Below are 21,054 nucleotides of genomic sequence, written 5' to 3' on the forward strand. Positions count from 1 at the left end.
ACCTGAGAATACTCAAGCAATCTGAATACTTACAGTATGCAATGATTGTTAGCGCACGTACAGCAGTACTGTGAGAAGATTTCTGATCGAGTGAGGCCGCCACGCGCACCCCGCAAACAAAATCTATGTAGGTACACAAGAGGCACCAATGAACAATGAGGAGTTCACCTCAGGGGTTATACTTGGTCAGAATTTGTCAAAAATCGATTCTTTTTTATTTCGTTTTCGTAATTTACACATATTTAAGCATATGTACAGAAAATTTCATGTCGATTCGACAAGTATTCTCGAAGTTACGCGTAAATTTGTACAGACGCCCAGGAGCGTTTGACAATGCTTTTAAAACTTTGCACGCGTTTTTCTCAAAACTATGTTTTCAAAGTCGGTGAGCAAGATGTTGCTCCGAAACGGCTGAATCGATCAGTCTCAAATTTTTTACACAAGCCTTATGAATATATCTTTCAGCCCTTGATCGAAGGTTTTTTCTCGCTGATAAATATTTTCAGTTTTATAAACAAACTAAGGCGAACATTGTTTATGAAAAAACGAAAGTTTTTGTTTTTGAGAAGCGAATGTTTTGTTGAGAATTAATATTTTGCTCGCTTCTTCGATTAAAGACCAAGTAATACCTTATATTAACAAAATCTTTTTTTTTCAACGCGGATGATCGAGTTTAAAGACATCTTGCTCACTGCAAGACGCTGTTTTTTAGAGATGCTCCCGGAGATCGGCTATAGCAGCTTTAAAAATCATCATTTCTACAAATAAAAAGTATTAGAATGAAGTTCAAAGTTACCCCAATATGTATATAAATTTTTATATTAATGCATTGAAGAGTTTCGTCATGAAAATTCTTGGCAAAATCGCCTCTTTCCGCCTCCTGCCTAGATATAACCCCTTAAGCTTTACCCCGTGCACCTGATAGCCGAACCAAAGAGCTTAGCACTCACAGAAATGATGATAATAACTTCTTGTTAAACACCACACACAGGTTATAGTATAAGTTGTCGGGACCTAGGTACTTGTAGTTACACGGATGCCGTAAGGTCCAAATCCATAGCGAATAGATGTGTGAAGGAAAACTTTACTGCGAGCCAAAACCGTGTGAAAAAAAAAGTTTAACGGTGATTAGTGAACCGGAAGTGGCGATGGCAGCATTGAAACACCGAAGATACATGTGCTATACCTACTCACATCCCTCCAAGCGGGAGTCCATGTAGAGCCCTGTGAAAAATTTGTGGTACGCAGCTCACAAGTGGCATGAATTCTACGAATTTGCTATTGCGATTTCGTAGAATTCGTGCCGTTTCTTTGTTTCGGCGTCAAATGAAAATAGAGTGGTGTGTTTTGGTTCAAAATTGTGTATAGAATGGGGCTGTTAAGTTTTTTTTCGCATTTGAGATTCGCGGACCTTGATATTTGGAGAAGTACACGACAACGTCGAAATCGATTAAGGCACCCCCATAAGTCTGTTTCATCACTTCTACATACTATACACACACATTTATTGATATTGCTGTATCATTCATATCACAAGTGCATGATTCATACATTTCTCCTTTGGATGGTCACATGGAAAATAATTTCATCCGGCGAAGAGCGTAGCAGGAAACACGGAACACAGTTCCAACGTACATGTACGGGTATATAATATATAATATATAGGTTTGAGACAACGTAGGTTGCCTCGAGCAGTGTTATGCTTATAGCTGCTCGTGCCAAAATCGCAAGGGGAATTTGCGGGATGTTTTCGGGGATGAAAGTCTCAAGGGAAATGGTCTGCATTTCTCCTCATTCCTAGGTATGCGTTTATCAGGTTCTGTCGACGTAGCTGTACATATATGCACATTAAAATACGCCCGTAAGAACTCAGAGGCTCTGTTATAGCAGGTACATGCATGCATACGTTCGTTTATGGCATACAGGATACACTTATGTATGCACACGCGCTTACATACACACGGGTCAGCGCATGCGAAAGCGCGCGCATCACCGGGGCATAGGCGTCACATCTCAAAATCGTAGGCCGCGAACATAACTGGAGCATTAAGACACGTATCGCACTCGTGTCCATGAATGGTGTTCCAGCGTAACCGACGCTGGTAAAATATGTTTTTTCGATCAATTTCGCGCATGATGGATCGCATAAGCTTATATACGAACAGAAATCTGCACTATTATACAGTTAATGATGACGGATTTGTATACAGATGATACAGAAATGCGTTACGATTCGATAGACCTTAATAAAGACGGAATAGCTAGTTGGGCAATGAATGGATGATCACTGCACGGCTTCACATGCAGTATGATGGGACATTGAGAAGTTCCAGAGAGTATGGAGGAGCAAAAAAAATATTATTTCACGTCCTGGAAGCCGCGTGAATATCACACGTGTATTTGTAGTTCGCCGCGTACGACTTATCAGTAGAAAACAAGACCCTGCTACAGGATTACATTAAGCAGTATCCAAACCCTAAGGGAAAATGAGTGAATCAAGCTCCGGAAACCTAATTATTATGCCTAATAGCAATTATAGGCTGCGATTACTCCCGCGGAACAGGAACAGAAATTTGAACAGAAAAAAAAAAAAAGTTTCAACCGGGTCTGTGATGGCATTGGACGAAACAGATTATACCTATAAACTTACATGCGGTGGCGGGAACAAGGCGCAGGTTTCAAGAGGGGGAAGGGGGTTATAGGGCAATGTTGAATACGCGGGAATATTATTCGCGTGTAAACACCCGTTAGATTTGGCAAACAGGAGGCCCGAGCACGAGCGTTGATACACGAGCGAATATCGGAGGTATGCAGCGCCAATCGCGCGCAGAGGCGGGAGTCAGCGGAGTCACGTGACGAGGCCTTGTCCAGTAAGGTTCGCGCGCCGGCTCGATTTAACCGTACCCGGCGTGTCGGCCGTCGGCGAAAGAGGAGGAAAGAAAAAGATGAAGAGAATAAAAAATATAAAAAGAAAGAAAAGAAAAAAGAAAAAAAAAGAAACCAAAACGAAGAAAACAAGTTCGCATCGCGCGTCGCAAGCGGGCGAGGAGTAGAGGCCCGTGGCATCGAGTGCGCCGAGTCCGCGAGCTAGAAGGAGTCAGGCCGTGAACCACCACCGCGTCGAAACGCTGTTCCGCAGTGCCACATATTTAATTTTCCGTACGTAAGGAATCCGTGAAACGCGACGTAGCGAGGAATATCAGCCAAGGGCGAGAAGAGAGGTGACATAAAGGAGCACGAAATCGCAAGAATAAACGGTGTCGGCAAGCGAGAGAGAGAGAGCGCGAGAGCGCGGCGGGGGAGGGGGGGAGAGAGAGAGAGAAAGAGAGTACGAGAGAGCGAAAAAGAGAGCGAGAGAGAAAAAGTGAGAGAGAGTGAGAGAGAGTGAGAGAAAGAGAGAGAGAGAGAGAGAGAGAGAAAGAGAGAGAGAAAGACAGATCGAGTGAGAAAGAGCGAGAAGAGTGAGGGGGTGAAAAAGAGCGGTGAAGTGGTGAGCGAGAGCGGTCGAGGAAGAACGATAAAACACAGGAGCGTGGAAAATTAGAAAAAAAGAGAGGAACAAAAAATAATAGTACAGATATAAATAAATATTATTTGTAAACAGTGAAACGCGTACATGAACGATAACGACACGTCGTTCACCCGTGATACGTGAAATAAGTTAAACCTTTAGCGATCACCGATAATCATCGGATCGTATTCAATTCCGACAGTTGTGCGCGTGAATATATTATCGGCGTCCAGACGAATACCCGCACCAGCACACGACGTCCTGGCGAGACGAGACTGTCGGATTCGGCTGCTTGGCTTGGCGGGGGCGACACACGTGACTATTTGGTAAATCGTAGTATCGCGCAGCAGCACCGCGTCACCCGCGTTGCCGCGCCGCCTATCCGAAAGAGACGTGTGTGTAAGAAATCGCGAGAAGGGAGAATCGAGAAGATCATCTCTCTTGCGTTGGCAAATTTTCATTTTTTCACTCCATTTTCTCACTTCCGGAACAAGCGTATACGTGACGGTGTGTTTGTCGTTTGTGCGCGCGCGCGCCCTTCCTTGCGTGCCTAGTGTCTACGCGAATGTGTGCGCGTGTGCGTGCGTATGCGTGTACAATTAGTTCTCGGCTCACCCCTCCCGCCCACTCATCCATTTCACGCCTCCCTGTCGGCCGCAGCGTCGCATCGAAGGCAACGCGGCTGATCGTACCCGGAGTTTCTAATATTATTGTTGCCATTACATATTTTTATATATATATATATATATATATACATATAAAAGAAGTATGTGCATATATACATATATATACATATATACACATGTACGTGTATAAACATTTCTTTTTTCCTATTCCCCCTTTGCCCCCGCACTCTAGTTATATCGCGAGCGACTCGTCGTTGAAACATTTTGCCATCGCGAAAGTTGAATTACCAAGCCATCACCATTACTTCCAAAGGAGAACAAAGCACGATGTCGAAGCTCTACGTCGGCAATTTACCGTCGGATTGCAACGAGAACGCGCTACGCCAGCTATTTCAGGACCACAATCTGTCCTGCACCACGATCCTCGTAAAGCGCGGAGGCTACGCGTTCGTCGACTGCACCGACCAGTCCACCGCCGATAGAGCGATCGACAAATTGAACGGTGAGTACCTCTAACCAATCTTTCTGATTTGAAACTCTGGATAACAACACTGCCTCACTCGTCAATTCGTGCCCGTCCGTTCATTGACGACGACGCAGCTGCGACGGCTCCCTTCTCTCCGCATACCCATTCACCTCGCTTGTTTTCTCCTGCTGCGCTGCTTGACACAGACCGTACTTACCTACTAGTAAAACCCCTAGTCTTTAAACATCGTCAACGTTATACTGACTACCTCGCTTGTTGGACCTCAACGTACCTCTTAGGCTGCTCGTTTCACACGCTCCAATTGCAACTTTGGCATTACGTTGTATCATTTCGTAACCTAGGTATGTGATGTGTGCCAATATGAAAACATTGGTTCGATGTCAATGACAAATGTGCATTAATTGTCCGCAAAGTCTGTATTATTTCCGAAGTGTAAGAGAAGCAGCATATTCAGGTACTCCGAATTATAAATGCCCAACCGCCGTTCGACAATTTTGCGTCGTTCGCGATACTTATTACTTGAACAATACAAGCACGCCTTCGTGCCAAGCATGCCTTCGGCATTTAGGTTCCGTCCGCACTGGCAACCGACTTCATCCGCGTCCGCTCGTAACTCTGCCTTGGTGTGGATGAAGTTTTACTCGCCACTCACAATTGGTGAGGTTATGTTCGAGCCTATCTCTCGCATGAAAAAGTCGGTCTCGCACGCTGCCAGGAGCCGGCCGGCCGGCTAAGCAGCCGCGGTTGATTGCCCAAGATGGCGACTCGTTTGTCTACGGAAGCAAGGTCACTCGCGTACGCTCTCCTTCTCTGTCTCTCTCTCTCTCTCTTGCTCGTCGCCTATGATGCACGCCCGGTTGTATTTTGCTGCTCCATTATTTCCAAATTCATTGTACCGAAAATCAGTTTCAATTTTATACGCAATTGCTGAATTGGGTGGAAAGTTCGTGCCGAAATCATCCGTGGTTAATATAACACCAAAAACCTGTAGCAGTTGGTCTGAACGGGCTCAGAGTTTAATCGCAGCGGTGCTACCAACTTGATCGACGAAATTTTCTGTACCGCCAAACCAATATTTTCTGGTAAATTATACTTCAACATTTGATAATTTATAAATTTGTGCATGATATGCATAATCAAAACGATCTGAATACTGCTTAAATCCTAGACAGACAGGTTGGGGTAATATTTATCTGGGTGATCTATGTCCCATTCTATTTTCACTGAAAAAACAATATTTTGGAATTCCCTAACGATTGCATAGCCAATGAGAATAATCAACACTTTATCTTTGCGGACAATTCGTTTACAATGAACTCAATTTGTGTGGTTCGTACACCTACGGAGGTGGATTCTGTCCGATTCAAGGCCACTCGTGCCATCTGCATCATCTGCTACGCAGTTTAAGGAGATGGTAGCAGGCGATACGGCAAATACTATACATGAGAATTCTACCAGAATCCCCAATGAATTGACATAGAAGTAAACCGTTGTGAAAATTATCTCAGCTCATCTTTTGTCTGATACAACTCGAAGAGTATGACCATTTTTAAATATAATAAGCCATACCTTTATCTGTTAAATCTATATATGTATGTATGTTCAGGATCTTAACGATAATACGTAACTTTCGCTAATTAAAACCGGAAACCCCGTCTTGTGAAGAATCGTTACTTGAAACCACACTACCTTACCTTATTGTCACACACTGATTGTTCCTTGCTTATTTAAACTGATTGAATAATAAAAATAAATACAGATAAGAACACAAAAAAAGGTTTTTTAATCTAACACATTGCTTACTGCTTCAATCTTCAATCATCCATATTATCTTTTCCCATGTTTCCCATCCACAAGATCAACATCTTAAATTAGTGATCATGAAACTGCACGATGCCAACTCTTGTATACAATGGACTTTCACGTAAGGGCTAAGCAGCAACGGTTGCTTCGGCCTTGCCACACTTGTACTTCAATATGCTGTTTTACTGTAAGATCGAGAATTATGCAAACGCACAAGTGACTATCGTTTCGAAAGCTATTACTGATCCGGCTTTTCCTCATGTACGTACATTGCTTCGCTTTGCTCAATATACTTTGCTTGCAGCCAGCTTATATTGACTGGAAAAGGGAGCTTGATGTAAGTATTCTCCGTTTTGACTAGCAACTATCTGTAAACCTATAATATGCGCCATCGATGCCTTTTGGATAATTTGAAATATACTTGAAATGAAAATTTCCCTGCAACAATACAGAAACCCCTCGTTGATGATTCGTTGTACCTACGTTACCCTTGGTATTTTCTGACTGAACTCGTGTATATTGCATTTGAATCAACTGCTCGATGCGTTCGGGCTCTCCCTTCACTTCCGAGCTCATATTATGTGCATATAAGTGTGTCCCGCAAAATCACGAAATGTTTTCACCTGCGTTTGAAAAATTTTAGTAGTCTACATATAGCGTCGACATACCCTCAAACAAATTATATGACGCAACACGTAGTTCAAAAAGATTTGCGATTGATATTTTCACCGTGAACTCGAAAGTCGCGACATGAAAATACATGTATAATATGAAACTATAACGTGAGGTATAGTAGGTCAAAGATCGCAGAATATCGTGTAGTTAAGCAACAAGGAAAAAACCGGAATCCTGCACTAAAGGGGTGAAATAGAATTCTGGTAGGGAGAGGCTAGGTGGTCGGTTAATAAAGGGCGAATGGGGCTTACCCTTACCTTTTCCACCATTCGAAGATAACGCAGTGGTGTAACTGTGGAAAAATTTGTATGATAATAGGAAAAACCCATAGCGAATATCCTGACAGTCGTACACAGATAACAGATGGATATACTCGTATGTACATTCTTCGCAAAAAATGTAGGGTTTGTAAACCTGAGCGATATAACATGTATGTACCAGGCAGGTAGAGTCCTCGGATGGAGTCTCGTTCTTCAGTAGCTTGTACAGCTCTTATACCTAGCTTGACATAGGAGCATTATTCTATTAGCGTGCATACTGTACACGCAGGCGCACGCAACTCACACACTCATACACGCATATATCGTACTAGCATATGCGTACGTGTGCGTGTATACATATACACATATATATACGTACATATCTACATATATATATATAAAAGTTACCTACACCCATACACACGCACATATATGTACTCGGCCGGTGTTAACGATACGCAAATGCTAGCCGTCCGTTTTCCGAAGTGGATGGAACTAGTTTGGTAGGTTAGGTCTTAGAACTAAGTTCGATGAGCGGCGCAACTGCATTGGCGAGGGGAGACGAAGGCGAGGCTGTGCAGGAAACAAGCAGGCAGGCAGGCAAGTTGTGGCTCGCGATTCGGTTAGGCCGGGTACGATACGGCAGGACACTGAATTACTGACTCACGTCTCCGTCTCTGACTAGAAGGCTTGGGAAGGTTCGAAGACTGAGGCAGGCAGGCAGGCAGGCAGACAGCAATGCGTCCGACCGTTGGCCGCATATTCTAAACTCTAGAGCCGCCCGTCCTGCGCAGCCGCGGCAACGTGAGTCGACAACAGGAAACTGTTACATTCTTTCATTATATACGTTTCTTCTATATAGACTCCGGTGTCGTGCTCGTCTTTTCCTCCGTCTCATTCCTACATAGCTTACAGCTTAGCTCCGTCTCCTCCGCTACCGCCCGTTGAGCAAAACTTGCCCGATGCATAGAGCCCCGCGCCGCGGATTAACAGCCGAGTACAACGAGAAGAATGACGTACGATGTCAAAGACAACAACAGCAACAACTCTAACCATAACAACAATGTGGTTGTACCGTGCGATACATAACAGGCGCAAATCAAGAACGTGACGCGGTTATCTGTATCATTCGTGTGTGCAAGATACACCTTACCACCGCGTATAAACACCCAAAGACACAGAGTTAAGCTACCGACTGATTTTGCTTAGGCTGTCGCAATCTTGCCGACTACGAAGCCTACGCGTCTGCGTTATTTTACACCTCACCTGTACAGATCGTTGTATGTTAATTATCTGCTGCATCATACTTTGTCAGTATTTTCATTTTCCAATGTGTATCCCTGCACTCGATATTACATCGTTATAATAATCGAGTAATCGAGTAACGTTTCATCGTCATTATACATTCTCAGAAAATTCGCCTGACCTAATAAATGTTATTTACTTTCCGATAAGGCGCCACCAGGGTACGGAGAGGCGCCGTCAACTGCTGCACAGGTGTCTACGTCTGACACTTCGATATCGGAAGAGCAATTGCTCGCGTCATTAACTCAGAAAGATGTACGTTTCGTGAGAATGATTGAACCTTGCCAAATCTTCTCTCCTCTCGTATAGATATAATAGAGTAACTGTACGGAAGTTGACCCATGGCACGGAAATGAATGGCATTCCATTGCTGCGAGAACATGTTGATGTCTTACATACCTGGCAACTTATATACCGTATTCACGTACGTGAGGAAACAGTTGACCCGCTGTAAGATGACGTTTAGCATGGCCGTACGACCGTCACAATAATTAGCATACTAGTTTCGTCTTACGTGGGTTCTTGTAATTTTTCGGGCCAATAATTTTTCAAAAATATACATATTTCTGCGAAACACGTTATAGTTGCATACGTACGTACGTATAATAAATTTTTTTCACTTTCTCGTACAAGCTTGTCTATGCTGCACCTGTGCACGGAGGAGTAATAATTGGCTGTCTCGGTCCCATCTTATTTCGTTTCGTTGGTTTTTAGTTACGTCTCCTATCTTTTTCTTTTTATCTCTCGTAACAGAATTTCCCGTAACAAATTTCAAAAACATAATTAATGTGTCTCCTTTTCGATTTGTGTCGCATTATTTGATCTTGCGAAGTTTAACGAAACATGAATTCACCGTACTTAACGTCAGCGCATCTATATGATAAATATATAGCTTTGCAATATGCAGTTATTATACACTACAAACCCATTAAAAGAGAAAGTGAACCATTTCCATCCAAAAGGTATCGATAAAAGGGATTATATGCCTGTTTTAGTTTCCAAAAATCACATTGCGAATCAATTTCACAATGAAATAATTGAAAAGCTGACATCACGTTCATTGAATTTCCAATCAAACGAAAACTTATGTTCTGAGCTAACACTGCAGGTCCAAGTACAGAAGTTCACTCTTGTCTTATCGTTAGAGCTGAAAAGCCAGTGCTAGCGTTTCCCAATGCCCAGTTCATCGTTGTCGTGAGAGAATATTTTCATGGAGAAGTCTGTAAAATTGCCAAGTAAAATGAAATTAAACACGTATATCGCTACCGTCAAGTGTCGCATCCCTCGTACTACAATATTTTCCCCCTTGGATATAAACTCTCTACTACCTAAATTATCGTTTGCGAGGTGAGAGAGCGGCTAGAGGATGGCAAAACATCTATCGTTCGACGACCTCTCGAATAAACCGCATACCTTTACGTATACATTCCGACATTTATCTATAACTGTATACGCAAACATGTGTCTAGGAATTGTAAGTGCGTATACATACACCTTATCCACGTACGTATACGGGTTGCAGAGAAATAGCCGCGTCAGTGTGGCTACCTCTCCGAGATGCTCAAATAACTCCAGACACGTAGTAGGTACACTTTGTTGTTAGGAGCTTAGTTTTGCTTGTCAAAGATATCCAGACGCAGTCTTCGTAGAGAATGATCCAAGTCAGATCTGCATTTCGTATTTTCTTACGATGTTGCATTCATTACGTCTTTCTTCATTACCGCGACAAGAATGAAAAACGTCGTAGCCGAATAGGGAGTATTCTACAGGTGGATATTTCTTCGGGTTCTAGCTGATCTTTCTATTCGTTAAGAGTGTAATATTTTTCAGCGCGACAATTGGTTACATCTGCGTACAAAGGCTCCTGAAACGGCAGCAGCTCTAACCGTAAGCTCATCATTTCGAGACTACAAACTCGCAGGAAAACAAAAAATGTCGTGATATCTTTGCGGGCAGCTCAATTCCAGAATCAAAAGCACCATGCAGCATACTTTTCGACTACACGCGGCCTGTTCTACAGGCATTCGCGTGGTTCAATGTCGTATACAGCTGGTTATGAATTCGAGATCTTTATTTTCTTTCCGCTCGATCGTTCGACTAGACTAGCAGATGCGCAGTTCAGATGTGTGCGTTAGTGTAGTAGGCCTCAGAGGTTACAACTAGGTAGCACACAGGTGCAGAAATACACCTCACTGGATCCGCAGGCATAAAGCTGGAGGTAAAACAATAGAGCAATTTTTTCATCAAGACGTACTAGGTCCGTTGCAGGTGAATAGAGAAGAAGAGGAACAGTACAATGTAAAAATTGTTTAACAATTATACACATGTATAATCTGCTGACAAGATGTGGGAACATTCGGACGTGTAAGAAAATTGTTTATAACTGTTGTCAGTGATCGTATAAAATTATTCACGGATCACCTCATATGCACAGGTGGAAAAATTTGGTAGGTACACAAAGTGACGTGCATTAAAGACTGTAGGGTACTTAAATATCGCTACCTGTAAAATAGGTACGTAGAGAATGTAGTTGGTTACAGGATACGGATTTTCAATATTTCGATGCGTTGCTCGTAATCGCCTCTGAGGTGTAAATGTACCTGCGTATGCCAAAACGTGCACGCCTGCATGGCCAAATTAATTTTCTTGGGTAGTTTGGTCATCTTGTCGCGTGCTCGACTCCCTTCGTTGGATTGCCGAACACCTGCCCTTAAAAAGAACGGCGCAGTCCGCGCCGTCTACATATGACTTACACATAATGCGTATCCATAGATTAGACGCATTATATACACAATGATTATCATTAAAAGTCGACGAATGATGAATGAGAAATTTTTCACTTCAATATCGGGATTTATTTTACCCACCTAAGAACGCCCAGCCTACGTTTTAATATGCACTCTGCAGTGGCGAGCTATTTTCCTGTGAACCTGAGGTTTCACTATTTGTATAATTACGTGGTCGAGAAAAATTTAAAATTTTAGTCAAATCGAATTTTTTATCTTTTAAAGCTAACCGAAGATTCGTGGATCACCCCATATAACATATATATATATATATATATATATAAAACAGAACGATATTACGTATATTATATAAATATATACACGAGTCTATTCGCCTATGTTGGGATGTGTTTTGGTGTGTTCAGGCTCGTGTGTGTGCGTCGTGTGCATTCGGGTGCGTTCGTGTGTCTTCGCGTGTGTTCGAGTGTATTCGTGCGAGTTCGGGTGTGATCGGGTGTCCTTGGGTATCTTTGAATGTGTTCAGGTGTGTTCGTGTGTGTTCGAAGGTTTCGGGTGCCTTTGGATGTGTTTGTGTGTGTGTGCGTGCATGCGTGAGCGTACGTGAATATGTGTGTGTGTGTGTAAGTGTGTGTGTGGGAGGGGTGAATCAGATATAAGGGTATAGGGGTTGTATGGGTGTAAGGGTATATATAGGGTCTAGGGTTAAATCCTGAATTTCTGAGACGGCGGCGGCGGTGAGATATCTTTATATTATATATATACATGTATGTATTTATATGTATATATTTATATGTATAAGTGTTGTTTTCATTTTACTGCTTATCCTAGCGATACCCAGAGATCGTAACGTTATCTTAAGTTAACTGTTTCTTATCTTTCCGTAGCATTCGTTTACCCGTCGAGTTGTGTTTGTTCAAAACACCCGAATAATGTGAAGTAGTCATTCATAGACACCAAAAATTTAAACTTCCGTGCAACTGTCTCTTTGAGATAAATTTAGGTACAGTACCTGCCAGTTCAATCTGCTGTATTCCACGGCGAGTCGGCATTGATCGTGTTTACATTTTTAAAAAGGCCTTGTATAAAAAGAAAAAACTTGCGTGAGATACGTTAAAAGAATTTTCACCAAGGAATCAAAGATCAAAATATCTCAAAATGAACTCTTCTATGACCTGATTCGTTGAGGCACAGCCAAATTTTCACCGTGCGATTTCATCATTCATCAACCAGGAAAGGCAGAAGCGAATTTTTACATCTTTACACAAATTTCAAAATACGAGCCGACTACTGTAATAAAAATATATTATCAAAGACTTTTTTCATCGTATAGTTATCCACAACTAGCCGTTCTCTCTACAAATAATTGGCTATTATTTACAGTGAGTACATTGGCTACTAATCTTGTTTTGAGTCGTTTGACAGAATTTTTCGAATGTTGTAGGCTTTGAAATTTCACCCAAAGCTCAAAATTTATTACCTTCTATATATTTGTCTTTCCAGTCATCGTTTCACTTTCAGAGAGCAAGTTGTCCTATCTACAAAAATATACAGCTCTTGAAATTACAATAATCTTACAATTAGGTCTACACGCCAGGTAACGATCATCAAATATCAATGTAATATTGGTTTCACCCCAAAATAGATAATTAGAATTAATAAAATATAACTTCCGAGATTCCTTAGTCATTAAGCACAAGACAGATTATGCAGTTGTCATAACTAGGGAACGTTGACTTTACCAGAGAATTGGTCAGTGACGTCGTCGAGCAGGTATCGCTGTAGTAATCGGAGGCATCGCTACCCGCGCCGTTAATTTGATAACAGAATGCTCTGTGTACGTAACACGGACTCCTCGTACGTCATCGATTGCAAGTCATAACTTATGAAACGAACTGCATTCTTTGAAACGTGCTGAATGTTACGGACACGCTTCTCGAGTTTAATACGGATCAGCAGTATCTTAAAAGTATCGATGTCAAGGGAGCATTAATATTGGTATGCGCCCATTCAATGATACTACATTTTTTACTGCTTTTATGAATTCGTCGTTCCTCACCTTTTCAATTTCGCACACCCTTTTTATACCAAACAATGCGTTCGAACTTTGTATCGTAGGCAGATGGTCATCGATTGCGGGAAAACAGGAAAGAAAAATCAAAAAATCGTAACCAAAACGATGACGATGGTTGGTCAAGATGGTTCAATCGTTATGAATTGATTTGGCGCGCGATTCTTTAATGCATCTTAACTGGTCACCCTAATACGTGCAGAGTGCGATGTTTTATTGCTGGCCAGTCTGTGCCTATCTATAGCCCTGCGTTGAACACCAGAGATGCAAACGAGGTTCCGGCAGAGATCTTTGAATCCATCGTGTGACCGTCATGCGTCAAGTCTAGATGACATCAATTGCAGGCGAACGCCCGCATCGGGTCGTCTCCAATTATTCATGGTGTATGTACAGACTAGATCGGAGGGGAATTGGAGTCGATGTGTGGCGTGGGTGCAAATCTAGCCAAACTCATACATATACAGAAGCGTTCCCTGATTCCCATGCAGGGTGATCCAGATACGTATGCTCGGGTTGTAATTAGAACTCAATTAAAGGATAAAATACACGAGGCGCTGCCGCACAGCTGATCTGAACTCAAGCACAGAACTGAAAAATTTGTAAACAAATTTTGCGTTACTGATTTTAACGATGTTCAATGTTAGGCACGATTTTACATACTTCAGGTACAAGATACACGCTCTAGCAGAATTTGAATATTCTACGATCTCATCGTCAGCGTAACACAATAAAATTCAGAAAACTTACCACACTGCTCCTCGTTACCTACCCAAACCAATATACAGTTGACCTCAGAAGAGAGGACAAATACTGGATAAGTTGCGCAGGCTTACCTGAATTCAAGTGAAACATGGTGTAGGCTGTAGAGATACGTTGCGATGAAAATTACATTGTTTTTGTATTATCGTTGACTGTTCGAAATTAAAGATGTTAAAAACTTATCTGCATACACAAGCATATAAGACCGTAACTTCACGTTCATATCTAAATTGGATGAAGCGTGGGTAAGAGAAACTTTACAGACTACTGCGTCACGCGGTCACCTTTAGAAACGTTGAAAACCTCTGAAAACGCGTGAAACTCTGTGGTTATCTCGGCGTTTTATCCTAACTGCCGTATCACGAAGCTATACGTAAAGTCCGTCGTTGTCAATTGGTCTTCGAACGGTGGATATGAAAGTTTCGTTGCAGGTATAACTAATGTGCAAAAAGTGGTTGAAAACTGACACGAAATGTAATAGTCAAGGAGATGGGCAGGCAGCAGCGCACACCTGCACCTACCTTATCACTGTGGACGGTTTCCCCACCAATGACAGCATAGACCGTAGCTAATTCACTTGGGAACCATCCATCGAGGTCGTCCGATGACCCCCGGGCGGTAATGATATTGCGATTACGGTATATGTTCCATCGACATTCGTTACAGACATACACATCGATTCGTATACGGTTCAGAATTTCTTCCGCGTGGTAGGTATAGTGGATATCGGCGCGTGGTGACTTGGCAATCAGAGTTTTTCGTTTGGCTAGAAGTTTTCAAGTGTTTCATCGCATCGACGGGCTTGCTTGCTACGGCTTACATGGCGATGGTCTGATGTGTGTCTCCAGTGCTGGCACCGACATCTGTTTGTTTTAGATACGGGGCCATTGACTTCCTCTTTCGTCCAAACAACTCTAGCTAACCTAGAGCTCTGTCGTTGTAATTAGGCGATACTGAGGAGTGTTCGATTCGGATACGAGGGAAAGGAGAGCCTCGCAGCTGCTTTTAAAGTGATCAAACTGTACCCGATGCCCCGCATTCCGTCCAAAGAACTTTATAGGTTCAGCGTTTATCGGTTCTGGGTGCACGGAAAGCTCTCGTTGTGATAATTCCTACCGTGTCAGGAATATAAAGATTGATTCATATATTGTAATAGATGCTGACTCATCCCGAATACATCGCCTTACAATATCGCGCGGTACGAACATACGCGATTCATACGAATACCTACTGATACTGATAAAACAATACGGGTGAAGAGATTGTTCTCCATACAGGCTGAGGTTCAATTGCTTGGTAGGCCTGGAATCATTCACATTGCTGTCTCATATTCACGATGTATAATAAAATCGGAACGATAGCAGATTCGGCGTTACAGGAATTTCATTTGTTTCACAGTTTTGCTGATGATCAATCACATCTAAATTTCGAACTCCAAGACGTACTTTTTTAGTTGTAGGCATTTTTCACAATTGATTTGGAGAATTCCATTAATCAAAATAATGTTCATATATCTATGCGAAAACTTTGACAGAAAACTTGATGGAAAAAATAACGTGAAAAAAAAACAAAAACATAAATTGTTATTGAAAACTTTGGTTACACCTCACTTGATGTCTCGAATGAATAGAGTGCCGATCGAGGTGCTGATCCTCTTCCATTCAACAACTCTCGTAGTAGATTTGACGCGTGATATGTATGCGAATATTCGCTTATTTTCTGATACCCATTCGATGTATCGTATATTCCACAGTCCCATCGTTTCAACAGTCAAATCAATCGCCATTTCCGGAAAGCGTAAAGCAAATTCTATTAGACAAAAGCAGACTTAAGGACCAGATCACTGTTTTCGCGAACCCCTCCCACAGCACGCGCTCACGCACGCACGCACACGCAAATGTACTTCCTTTCCTAACCGTCCGGACAAAGGATCACCTTCCAAGAATCGACCGTCGAGACTTGCGAATTAAAATAATATCGGCTTATTTGAAAATTAATGGCGCCCGCTCCCGTCAGTTCTATCTACGATATACACGTAGATATGGAAGGATGAAACCTATTACGCCTGTTACAATAATTTTACGATTTCGAGAAGTTATAAGGACATGTCGGGATCTTCGTGTAACGATCGCGCGCATCGACAAGAAGACAAATTTTCGGTTTTAGGCATAAATATAAATCGTTGAACATGATCAGCTTCACTTTGAAGAATGTCGCGAATTTCCGCCATCCCAATTAATAACATTTTTTTCCTCCGTTTTTTTCTGAATATCCCTTCTTCTTATAGCTTATCCTTTCTTTCAGGATGTAATCCGCGATGTAATCAATGACATTTGTGAAATTGAACAGAGAAATGCACTCGCAAATCGTTAAGGTAGTCCATCGCTAGATAGTTGCCGATGAATCCCGTTACACGGTGCGCGCGCAGAAACACGCAATGTGATACGTCTGTGTGTGTATAATATGGATCTATGCCTCTGGGCAAAGTGAAGGCCGGTATTGAATGGTAGAAATTTTTTAGCAGTCTTTCTTTGGTGGCTTATTGGAAACAAAAGTTCCCCAAGCGTGTCACCGCATTTGCACTGAATATCAACTGTTAAGCATGTCGTGTGGCAAGTATTTGTTAACGCATATGTACACCTGAAATGTTGGATTTTATCTGTATAAAAGAGTCCCAATGTCCCTTCACAATAACGAAACAATTTACGGTCGATTCCAAATTCTGTTCTCCCACTCCGACCACCAGTTCGATTAATTCATGGAATTAACGAGATTAGCTTTGTCATGAGGGGAAAATGATGTGAATCGATCACTCTTTGTAATGTCTCATTTGATTATGGGAAACTTTATAGGATATACCTACCTCAATTATTGAAAAAAGATTTTTCTTCAACAAAAAATTATTTAAACGGTTTTTGAAACTGTACAAATTTAAAATTACAAGAATATATTGTTACAAATTGCAGAGTAAAAAGGGTACGTCACATGTATCAGTTTATGCCGTTTAATGGAGCCGGCCAAGTTACAAAGGTACGCTATTTAAATTCATCACGTTTTGACGGAAATAATTTTTATATCCAAGTAGTAACGTTCGTTATCTGGAGTATACATCCTGGACATACTCAGCTTCACTCTACACTGTATATACCTACCAGCATACCGAGATCCGAGCCAGGACCTATCTTAACGCACTCGTCGGGCAATCGGACGGCTCAACGCCGCTAAACTAACCTACCCGTCTAAGTAATCCATTGTGCGGTTAGTTCTCTTTCTTTTCAGCTCTGCGGGTCTCTCAATCCCTCCTTACCTACGCCTGCCAGCCAAGCACTGGGACTGAGAGGTGGTAGACCCAAATATGCCACAAGGCCAACGCCAATCCAGACCGCCAAACAATTTTTACTTTTTGCCGTAGTTCTATACGAAAATGTTTGAACCGATCGCGAACGTGAATTAGGGTGTACCATTTACTTTTCCTGCATCTCAATAATTACAAAACGCGTGAGCTGCCTTATACCTATAAAATACACCCTCAGCTCACAAGTAGAAACGATTTGGAACAATATTGCGGATAGTTGCACCAAAAACTGCATGTCGAAACCATATGTATCGGATGAATATGCAGAACCGTGCAATGGTCTTTCACACGTTTCGGCTATGCGGACAATGAGTTATAATATTCAACTTTGGTACATTCTATCTGACAAGCGATTTTTTTATGGCCGGTGGTTCTCGCAGGAGTTTCGACAAGATTCCCGTTCACGAATCACCACGTGTCTCGATTATTCAAAAAAGCTTCCGGCCCCGCAAAGACCTACTTGACAAAGCAAATATTGTAGGAAGGAATTTGAACCAAGAGGCAGGAAGACTGCAATACCGGGCCGAAAAATCCAGCGTAGGAACAATATACCTATTCCTACCTACCTACCTACCTACCTACCTACCTACCTACCTACCTACCTACCTACCTACCTACCCACCCCGCTACCTACCTGAGAGATTTTGCTTATATTAGGGGAGCGAGCACGGAAGACCTTGAACAGCAGAAAACCGAACCTACCCGCTCGGTTGAGTTATAGCTAGTGGTGACCCACTACTGCAGAGTATAGACTTATAGAGGCATTCTCGACCCTCATCTCTCTCTCTCTCTCTCTCTCTCTCTCTCTCTCTCTCTCTCTCTCTCTCTCTCTCTCCTTCTCTTACCTTCCGTCTCTTCCTCTCTTCCCGTTCTCTGTTTCTCTCTCTCTTTTTCTTTCTCTTTTTCCGTCATAATATCGCGGCAACCTAGACCTGCTACCGAGCCCCGTCTTTGTGGCGCTCTTGAACCCGTTAAGCTACTTTCCCTATACACCATTCAGTCGAGTTGCGTTACAGACTTATGGATGGAGTGCAAAGTGGGTTTTTTAACGAGGGGTATGTATCCTGGGGGGGAGTACGTGAGGTGGAAAGTCGGCCATGTTGAGGAGTAATGTTTGCGCGCCACGTCCAAACCAGTGTCACCGAACAATCATATTTTCATCGATGCGCCGCGATTGGCTAAAAGATTTTTATATCATGTTTCCTTGAAACATACACGTGGTTTTAATCGAGAATAGTCACATATTTTGATATTCATCGTAATAAGATGTTCATAATTGCTTCAGAGTTATATCTATGTATTATTCCAGTTTTATAATTTTACATAACAATTGCAACTACGGTCAAACTGCCGTTTTTCCCCATAGCCGGCACTAATAAAGAGTTAGGTACGCGTAGCGAATCTAGGAATATGCGAGCATAGATCATATATCAGTATTGCTCCGCAAGATGGCTGGGAATCCGTTTCTCCTTCCGTCTTTTGGCTTCACACCCGCGGGGTAAGGCTACGTCCGTAAGTCCATGAAAAGCTTTAATTTACAATACCCAAGGACTCCCGAGGACGAGTCCGGCAAATGCCTCCGTGATGAGGCAGTGTCATCACGCACAATGTGTGCTTTTTGAAAATAAAAAGCCGTACATGTACGCCTGGACCGCAGATGGATATCTAGTCAACGAATACCATATATTTACACAGTCGCGAAGACGTATTATATGATCTTTGGCAGAGTCTAACGACGACGGAGCCGAAGCCGACTCGATGTCCTCCGAGATATCCCGAAGGCAAGTTTGGATCATCCTAACGGCACCGATCAAAACTCTTATGCGTGACATCTGTACTCAAAAAAACAAAACAAAAAAAAAAAACAAAGAATACATAATTCCTACACATACCTATAACGATATATATTGTGTAGGTATACATTTATGCTCGTTTACTTAGGCACAAGATCACCCATAAAATAATGGAGGCCACTCCGAGGCAATTCTACACTTCGTTGGTTTTGAACAACATATTGTTTATTGTAATTGATTGCTCGTATAACAAATTGACCCGGTGAAAGTAATCGTGAATCACCGCTCCGATGGGTATGTGTGTATTTGCTGGTAGAAAAAGAAATAAATATATTCAGGTTCTGAATCACATGAGCGGTACTTTGCACTGTGAATGGAAAATGGATAAATACGTAAACAACGTAGAAGTACCTCGTTTCGGGCGATTTTTCGAACTTGATATAAAAAAAATATTTTCCTCATTCATTTTTTTGGTCTTTTATTGATGTTTCAGGAACGTGAAATAAAATTTTGATGTAAAAAAAGTTTAAATTGAAAAATTTATGGGTCCCTCAATAAGGCAGCGGAAAAGAAACAGGTTGAGAAAGAATGAAAATGATAGTTTGTTCTGTGAGACCATTTGAGAAAATGATAAAAAATTTAACAACTTCGAAGACTCAAAACTGTATAAATGCGCTGAAAAAGTTACTGTTGATGGTCATAATCGGCTTCCTTGACCTCAAAAATACTTGACACATGTCTTCAACAATAAATAATCACCTGAGACACCCAAAAACATTGAATTACTTTATGACGCCATTTCGCGACTTTTGGCAGTTACGGCGCGCTTGAAGCCGCTACGATGTGTTGGCAGTTAAGCGGTTAATACTTTTTCAACTTGGCTGCCAAGTCCTGTCAGTTTCAGATTTTTCATTTGGCCGTTTTCGTGATCATTGCGAAAATTAGTCGGAGAGACCGACGGACCTTTTTCATGGTGATGAAAAGTATCGGGAAAAGACTGTTTTCCTGGCTTGTTTTTCAAGTTTTTGATTCTTTTAAAAATATTAATAATATAACTTTCGCAATACCCGAGGTTTGGGCTATAGAGGAATATACCGGGGGTCTCTGGTGAAAGCGCCCACAACAAACCGCGCGCATGCCGCCAGCGCCAATACATGCACAAGTTTTCATTTTGAGCATTTGTTCGCTAACTCGACTCACGTGAAAGTTGTGCGTGTATTGGCGCTGAGGGTTTGCACGTGGCGCGGAGTCGGCACTTTCACCAGAGACTCCCGATATACTGAAGATCCATACCAAATTTGACGTCAATCGATTGAATTGAACTCGAGGTTTTGTGTCAACTTGATTGAAAAACGTAGTTTCGAGATAAATGCGTTTAAAGTTTTGACGTTGATTTCCGTACCGGATGAAAGATGATATTTTTCTTACCCTTAATCGGCGATTTCTGGGGGAAGTTCATTTTCGTGCTCTGGCTCGACAATCAATACGTACAGAGGAATATAAGGCTAATAAGAAGAAAGAATTGATCAAAAAAATTCGTCTTTGGAGATTCGTTCACGAATTTGCCTTCGATTACGCTTTCAGCTTAAACCTTACGTCCAAAATCTCAAAAATGGTACAATTTGAAAGTCAACTCGAGTCAGCATCAACTTTTCCCATTGAAAC

The 21,054-nt window shown here is 42.0% G+C and overlaps 1 protein-coding gene across 4 annotated transcripts in view; it reads left to right on the top strand.

Annotated features, from left to right (window-relative positions):
• Positions 1 to 3,084: 3,084 nt before the first annotated feature.
• LOC107219985 (insulin-like growth factor 2 mRNA-binding protein 1) overlaps positions 3,085 to 21,054 on the top strand; it is an 80,321-nt gene continuing 62,351 nt past the window's right edge. For 2 of the 4 annotated variants that reach the window (XM_046738717.1, XM_046738720.1), the window contains exons 1-2: positions 3,085 to 3,221; positions 4,370 to 4,639. In XM_046738717.1, coding sequence (XP_046594673.1) covers positions 4,465 to 4,639 — 175 coding nt within the window. In that variant the 5' untranslated portion in view covers positions 3,085 to 3,221; positions 4,370 to 4,464. Of the gene's footprint in view, positions 3,222 to 3,910; positions 4,200 to 4,369; positions 4,640 to 21,054 lie in introns of those variants that run through there. The other 2 variants (XM_046738719.1, XM_046738718.1) reach the window with 2 other exon arrangements.

This window comes from Neodiprion lecontei, chromosome 4, assembly GCF_021901455.1.
Source record: "Neodiprion lecontei isolate iyNeoLeco1 chromosome 4, iyNeoLeco1.1, whole genome shotgun sequence".
NCBI classification, from domain to species: domain Eukaryota; kingdom Metazoa; phylum Arthropoda; class Insecta; order Hymenoptera; family Diprionidae; genus Neodiprion; species Neodiprion lecontei.